General features: G+C 38.8%; 2 protein-coding genes across 4 annotated transcripts in view; one reads left to right on the forward strand and one right to left on the reverse strand.

Moving 5' to 3' along the window:
- gse1b (Gse1 coiled-coil protein b) overlaps positions 1-5,356 on the forward strand; it is a 245,807-nt gene extending 240,451 nt beyond the window's left edge. For all 3 annotated transcript variants that reach the window (XM_082182838.1, XM_082182839.1, XM_082182840.1), the window contains 3 exons: positions 204-506; positions 667-770; positions 3,288-5,356. In XM_082182838.1, coding sequence (XP_082038964.1) covers positions 204-506; positions 667-770; positions 3,288-3,425 — 545 coding nt within the window. In that variant the 3' untranslated portion in view covers positions 3,426-5,356. The remainder of the gene's footprint in view (positions 1-203; positions 507-666; positions 771-3,287) is intronic.
- A 760-nt stretch (positions 5,357-6,116) lies between these two features.
- gins2 (GINS complex subunit 2) overlaps positions 6,117-8,219 on the reverse strand; it is a 4,256-nt gene continuing 2,153 nt past the window's right edge. The window contains exons 4-5 of the mRNA XM_082183127.1: positions 7,486-7,612; positions 6,117-6,540 (exon numbers count right to left, since the gene is read on the reverse strand). Of these exons, the coding sequence (XP_082039253.1) occupies positions 6,424-6,540; positions 7,486-7,612 (244 nt within the window). The 3' untranslated portion in view covers positions 6,117-6,423. The remainder of the gene's footprint in view (positions 6,541-7,485; positions 7,613-8,219) is intronic.

Below are 8,219 nucleotides of genomic sequence, written 5' to 3' on the forward strand. Positions count from 1 at the left end.
TGACTAGACTAAAAAGAGTATGAACGTGACTAAAACTAATAAAAACTAAAACGACAGCTTGACACAAAGACTAGACTAAAACTAAAATTAAAACAGGCTGCCAAAAACAACACTAGATTCATTTCAACATTTTGTGGTGCTCAGTGTGAACAGGTCTATCTTCTGAGCAGCTAATAGAATCAAAACTCCTCTTCCTCTATTAGGTGGTACCTTGGTCATGTCAGAACAGAACCATGCAGTGGATTCATCTGTGCATTATAACATTCCTGAGCTCCAGAGCACACCAGGCCGGTCCAAGCCCCACCCACACCCACACCCACACCCCCACCCACCCTCATCCCAGCCCAACGGACAGCACTGCCCCCCACAGCCCTCCCACCAGGAGATCTCTGCAGAGGAGTCCAACGAAGAGGATGAGGAAGATGACACCGAGGACGATGAGCCCTCCACGTCCAGGTGGCAGGGCATTGAAGCCATATTTGAAGCGTATCAAGAGTACACAGAAGGTAAGATATGTGCTCTCTTGGGCACCACTCGGTACTGTTGCATGATGGATATCATAGTTCTTTTCAGCAGAGGAGCAGCTCAGCAAATTCCTAAGTTGTGGTGTGCTGGTGTATGTGATGCCAGGCTTACCTCTCCCTGTATCTTTCACTCTGTCTCTAGAGCAAAGCATTGAGCGACAGGTTCTTCACAGTCAGTGCAGACGGCTGGAGGTGCATCACTATAATCTCAGTGTAACTGCTGAACAGCTCTCACACTCAATGGGGGTAAGAAACACACAAACACTAACCTCTTTGCCTTAATTTGTACCTGATATTAATGTCCATTTACTTGCCATTTCCATTTGGTATAAACATGCATTCCAAATGTGTCTCCTGTGACCACTTGTGGTTGGATTTTGCCAAGACACTCCCCCTTATTTCGTCACACTCTACATCACTTTTGCAGGAAGCATATAAAAGCAATAAGGACACATTTAGGACAGATTGCATTTCCACTACAAATTCGGTGTGGTCACACTCATTTCTGATGACCTCCCATATGTTATGTTAATGTTCTGTGTAAAGATTATCGAAACCTCATATTTAGCTCTGACAACCTGTGATCTGATCACAAAAAAATGTGTTAAAGCCATGTATAAACAGTCTTTGAATAAAGAATGTAGTGTTAATATCTGTGGTCAAACTCACATACCAGTAGTTGTCTAGTAACTCTGTCTAGTTACTCTGAAGACCTTGATTGCACTAGCTTGCACAAGTGTCTTTGATTAGGGTTAAAGTTAAACTTTGCAGGGTAGTGGCCCTCCTGGGTTGGATTTGTGGAACCCTGTTCTAAATTGTACATCATCTATACATCAGGGGTTCTCAACTCTGGCACTCAAGGTCCACTTTCCTGCAGAGTTTAGCTCCAACCCTATCAAACACACCTGAACAAGCTAATCTGATGTCTTCAGGATTACTACAGTGTTACTAGCAGGTGAGTTTGATCAAGATTGGAGCGAAACCTAAAGTGGACCTCATGGGCTGGATTTGAGATTTTATAGATTTTATAGATGCTATAGATAATTTTTTTAAAAAATTTGTTTATACTGCACACTACTCTACTATCCTCTACATTAGTGTAGTCCTGGGTTAGAAATCAATATGAGTTTGGGGCAAAAATGGCACCAAAATTAAAAATGCGCAATTAAACTAAATCTATTACAGCTGTCGAAATTAAAGCGGAATATGAAAATGAAACGCATCGATTGTGGCATTACATTACAACTGCTCATGTTGCATCAGATTCTTTTTACAAGTTTTTTTGCAACATTGAGCATTATAACCAATCACGTTATATTTTCATTCGCCTTTGTCGTCTTTGGCTTTTGGCTTGCTTAGTTGGGGACACTTAATATTCAACAATATTATTGATCTGTCTGCATTGACACCATTATATGAGAACTGAACTGAGATGGACGATTGGCATCACTGTTTTCTCCAGAGCGGCTACCGGTGTATATAAATTAACTAAATTAATAACTTTTTAGAACAAAAATAAACCATCACTGAACTTACATAAGCTGGACTATGATGCTATTTTCTTCTAGATCTGCTGTACAGCAGAAACAAACTTGCATTATTTTCCAGTTATCACTATAAAGCTACTTTGAAACAATCTGTATTGTAAAAAGCCCTATATAAATAAAGGTGACTTGACTTGACACACATTTCTGTTGAGCTTGTAGGCTCTCATCAAAGTAAAGTAAACCACAAAGTACAGATACAATGTAAGAGATTCATTATATAATGCCTAAAAAGCAATAAACATTTTAAGCAATAAAATGCATAAATGTTCTTAGTTTGTTTTGTCTGTGTAGCCAGACAGGGGCGATTTTAGGATTTTAATTTTAGGGGGGCTCAGCCCCCAATGAGGGTATGATTGAAAAAAGGTAACACTTTAGTTTAGGGTCAAATTATCACTATTACCTAGTTGCTTATTAACATGCATATTACTAGGATTTCGGCTATTTATTTGTACTTATAAAGGCAGGGTTTTATAAGTGATTACACTGAGTTCCCAAATGTGAGGTGGTTAGGGTGGTCCCCCGAGAAAATGTTTATTTCTCTGATCTACATATGTGCATTTTAAGATATTTTGAAGGCCAAAAAAATTGGATAACAATAGCTTTAAAACCATGTCAGTGGGCAGTAGTTTATTTCTCTCTCCTCATCTCCATCACTCTCTTTTTCTCTTTGTTTTTATCTTGCCCTGTCTCTTCCCCTCCTAAAGCTCACACTAAACCATAAACTGAAGCGTCGAAACGCTGCTGCTTTTTTGCGCTGCTAAAATTCGCTCTCAGCAGCTTCTGTGAACATAAAGCCCGCCTACTTTGATTTGATTGGTTATCTCAAATATTCTGACATTGACGAGCAGTGACAGACCAATGAGGCTCAGATGAACACACACACCCTGTCCTCTGTTTCTGAAGTGCGCTCTGCTCGGCGCCGCTGCGGATTGAAGAACGCGCTGATTATAACAAGACGGGCCTGTTATGTTTTAAAGGGGACTGAAACGATCACGAATGGGCTGGGCAGAAGAGGGCCTAGTGACGCCCATGTAGCCAGAACATGACGTGCCATTCTCCCAAACATAAAAACGTGTTTTATGCATTCTATTAATCAACATTAATAATCATTAACAATATCAAGAGCAACAATTATTCAGTCATACTATTGCTGCCTTACCCTGTAATGAGTTCCTTTTATAATGTCTTATAGTTAATGTGTGTATTTTGTCTGTAGGAGCTAATGGCTCAGAAGCAGAAGCTGGCGGCCGAGAGGGAGAACCTACAGGCAGAGCTGGAGCACTTTAAGAAGTGCCTGACATTGCCTCAGAGCCCCTGGTCTAGGGCTCACTTCAAGGGCTATCCACCCAGGTGACATCCTTCGGCACCACCAACCACCCACTTAGACCACCCCCCCCACATCCCTCCCAATCCATCCACTCGGAGAGCCTGAAGAGCAATAGTGGGGAACAGAAGATCTGGCCCACCAATTTGCCATCCACTGACCTGCCCTCCGACGTCATCCTGTGAGCAAAATCTCCCATGAATACACGTCACGGCCTCCGAATGCATCTAATTCACAGGGAATGCCATACCGCTCATTGAGAAAGAAGTACGCCAGTTGAAACACATCCATCTCTTTCCCATGGAGGTCATGCCTAGAAATGCACTTAAAGACAAAACCTGAGGAACTATCTGGAGGTACTGTGTTATGACAGATGACTCTTTTAAATCTAGGGAAGGAAAAAAAAAACATCAGATAAATAAAGGAAAAATGTTTTATTTCAAGATTTAGAATAAAGTTTTTTAAAGAGGTGCTTCAGCATTGTATTGTAAATAATTTCAAAACAACAATGAAAAAAAAAAAGAATTTTGTATGTTTTTAATTACTTAAACCATTGTTCTTTGGAAGAAAAAAGCCTGCCATTGTTTTTCTAATATATTAATGCTTTTTGGCGTTAAGCAAAAGGTTCACTTTTAGTGTTTGCTCAGCTGCTGGTCAGAATAATCCTTTCAGGACTCATGGAGTGATGGCATCACTTCCTTTTTGCCTGAACTACAGTAGCAACAGACCCAGGACCTACCGCCAACAGTTTCCTCCTATCCCACAAGGCCACGCATCATAGAATAACTTTAGCCCACTGATATGTATGACCCAGGATGTCTACTGTCATTTATCATTGCCTAGTGGTCACCCGTCTCTCAAAGTTCTGGACTGCTACACGGAGTTGATTTTTTTTGTCATGAAGCAGCATGCAGCCTCTTTGGATTTCTGTTTCCTGCATTAAAGGGCATTTGTACTAAAACATGATTTTCTGATCTGTGTTCACAGAGAGCTTAAGCGATGAGAGTCTGTCAGAGAAATTGACATGCACAAAAATTAAATCCACAAATGTTGTAAATGTACAGTAAGAATAATTATAATTTGTAATTTTCGCCATTGACAATTACTGTGCCAAAGTTTTAGGTGGCATGCCAAAAAAAAGTCAAAAGCAAAGCTTGATCAAGTCGATGAATTGAGTCTGTCCTGCTGTAATTGGAAAATTCCAAGTTTTTCCAAAGAAAGTCTGCTCTGTCTGAAGACGTTCTTGTTTGCCAAGTTTTTATACCATTGCTTATCAATGACGCATTTTAACAAGACCACAAGTCATTGACAAAAACCATGAATATGGGCCTTAAAAACATTTATGAACTCTGACTGCCTGTAATCTTTTATTTTCTACCTTTTTATACTATTGTTAAGATGATGTAGAACCTGGGAATGACGCACCTGTTTGTTTTCCTGGCACTTATCCTGACCCGTCGCGTGTGCTGCTGTATGTATCTCATGTATACAGCACTGCGTTACAGCATGCAGTTACAGAACGACCACATGCCATTTTTTTTCCAATTCAAATTCAGTGCAAGGTTAAAACACACAAGTGTCTCAAATGCATCTTGTTGAAGCACAGGTGAGGACTTTGGTTGCACTGTCATTTATTTCAGCCATGCTGACCCCGAGCAGGCATGCCATCAGTTTGATCGCTGTGTGTGTATCTGCTTCACCTGAAGTACTACCACTGCCTGATGAGCGCAGATACAAACCTGCCCAACACACACACATGCACACACAGTCGCCCCCAAACTCAATGGAGGACGTTAGATGCTGTGAAACCAATGTTTGTTTGTTTTTATTTTATTTTCTTTTTTTAAATGTACTTGTTTGAATTCATTGTAATGTAATATATTCTTTGTTGAGTGTAGTAATTAGGTATTTATGGATATATTGCTGTAATTTCAGACAAAAAATTAAATATTTCAAAAACGTGTTTGCCACATGTGGATTTCTTTCATTAATGTGCTCATTTTTATAAAACCAACATTGCTGTAGTTTGAAATCTCCAGAGCCAGACTTTAGGTGTAGTGTGTGACAGCACCTCAAGAACTTATACTGAGCTGATAAACATTAATAAGCATTACAAGATTCCCACACCTGTCAGTTTTTGACCAATGCTATTATAATTGATGGTCCATTTTTCAAAACAGAGAACACTTTGCACACCATTTTTTTCCAAGGCAGATATTCTCTCTTCAAAAAATCCAGAAACACTTCAAACCTCAAAATCATTCACCCATCACACTGACCTTAAAAACATGTAATGATTTAGTAATTGCAAATCTTGCAAAACATAGCCTAATTAGAATTGTCACACAGTATGTAATATATATATATATATAAATATATAGGAAGCGATTGCCTGATGAAACAATATTCAGGAATGACACATCATTATTGTGTTGATAATATTATTTTCACCTTTATGAGGAAAATAATTCTGTTTTGGCTTTAAAGTCAGGGTGAAGTGACGGACAGTAGTGAGTCAACAGTGAGATGGGATGGACTGAAAGGCACCCTTCATTGGAGTGGTGAAATTGTCCCATTCAAATGCCCAAAATGTTTCCATGTTTCTTAGATCAACCTTTTTTCGATTCAGATCTTGAATATTCTTCAGTAAGCTACGACTACAAATTAAACATTGTGGTTTAATTCCTTTTTGTTTTTGTGCACACAATTGCCAGACAAATGTATAAAAATACTTTTTAATTTATTTAGACAAAAAAAAAATCTCCATTACATACAAACATTGATTAAAGGTTTTCACTAGTCCGGACAGCTACAGTAACAGTGCAGCATCAGTCACTATTTAAATGCCGAGCAACAGCAGTGGTCATGAGTTCAGATATGATTCTGCTCTTCAGACAATCAACAGTAATCTTTTCAAACATCTGTTCCATAACACAAATTTCAGTCCTATTTTATGGTTCACTACATATAACACGAAAAATGACGGATATCAATCTGGTAGAGAATGTCTCCAGTATTTCCTAACGTCTCAGTAGTCCTTACTTCTGCCCGGCTGCAGGTTTGAGCGCAGTTTATACATGTAGTTCAGAGAATCCAGCAGAAATGAGCGTGTGGTGTTGATCTCCATTAGCGTGAGGTTATCCAGCTAAAGAGATAGAGAGAATGAAGTTTATCAATCAACTGACATCTCAATTTGACTGAATCGCACAAGTTAAAGAGAATTAATAAATTACCATGGTATAACATTAAGAATATTTACAGTTTACCCTGCCAAATTGGAACTATACCCACTGCTTACCAGAAAAGGGACATTAACTCTTTCCCCACTAGTATTTTTGAAAAAAGTTGCCAGCCACCACCAGCACTTGATCATTTTCATAAAAGTGTCATGGCCCCCAGAATATTTTGTCGTATGAATATCTGAATATGCAAAAGAGCAGACTCACTGCTTTAAAAAAGAAAAGAAAAAAAGAAAAAGGAAATGAAAAACCTGTTTTATTCTAGCTTTGTAAATTCCTTTTTTTATTTATCAACACTTGAATATGGGTAAGTTTCATTAACAAAAAAAGAACATTTTAAGCAAAAAGCTGAGAAAATCGTGTTTTTGACAAAGACTACATCTGGATGGGATTCAGAAAGATGATCTAAACATAGATGGAGTAAATTGAGTCCATCAACACCACCTAAGCTTCACAATCCTATAGCTTGTCCTGGGACGACAGTTCATTCAAGACATTAGGCAGTTTTGATTTATATGCTTTTTAATGCTGATGATCACGTTATTTTACATATGCATCTGCTTACATATGCTATCGCTTGTTCTTCTTCACATGTGTTTTGATCAGGAGATTCATTACTCTTTCAGAAGATGTGTCATAGCGCCCCCTAACGTATAACAGTGAAAATACGGAAAGCTGGAAATTTCCGTCAGTAGCAGGGAAAGAGTTCAACAGAATTTTCAGCTTCCAAGATGACAATGAATTACGGGGGAAAAAACCTGAAACGTTCAGTACTCAAACCCTCCTCCACAGTCCAACAAGAGCGTTAATTAAAGCTAAACTTGGTTCTGATCCACTCATGTCAACTTTACCTGCGCGTGAGCCTCCTGCTGGCTGATGAAGCTGTCAGCAGAAAGTCTCAGTTTGGCCACGCGTGTATCCCAGATGTCCTTGACCAGCGTTCGGATCTCATCGGCTTTTGGGATGTTATCTGCAGCACTGCACACAAAAAAACACTATTTCAATACTTTAAAAGCAAAATTTGAAACTTTTAATAATACATAGGGTGTGCATAAACCCCATTATTAGCTTAAGCTGCATTACCATGAAGATTATGAAAATGTGGAAATATTTCTTTTAAAGCTTGGGTCTGCAGTTTCAAAGAGGGTAGCAATAGCAAGCTAGCTTTGAAAGCCTAAAAGGGGAAAAGATCCCGCCCTCCCTTCAGAACGCTCTCCGAAGCCACGCCTCCAAAACGCACGGATGCGTGTGATTAGAGCTGGCCAAATCTGGATAAATTGAGAATCACAATTTATTTTTTTATTTTTTTAAATAGAGATCACGATTCTGAACAGACAACTAAACAAGATTTTCTATCCTTCTTTAAAATTAGGTAGTATTGGTAACATCAATTCAAGGTAATGTCATCTCTAAACTAGACTAAATTGACAGTCATGCTAAAAGTGTATTGTTTTAATAAAGGTAGTCTTAAGGGCTGTTCACACTAAGAACTATAATGATAACTATAACGACAACTAGGCTATATTTGTGCCCACACCAACTAACGATAACGGTCTGTTTGTTCTATTCGGTGTGTACAACATCA

This window comes from Leuciscus leuciscus (genome assembly GCF_965113295.1).
Source record: "Leuciscus leuciscus genome assembly, chromosome: 10".
NCBI lineage: Eukaryota > Metazoa > Chordata > Actinopteri > Cypriniformes > Leuciscidae > Leuciscus > Leuciscus leuciscus.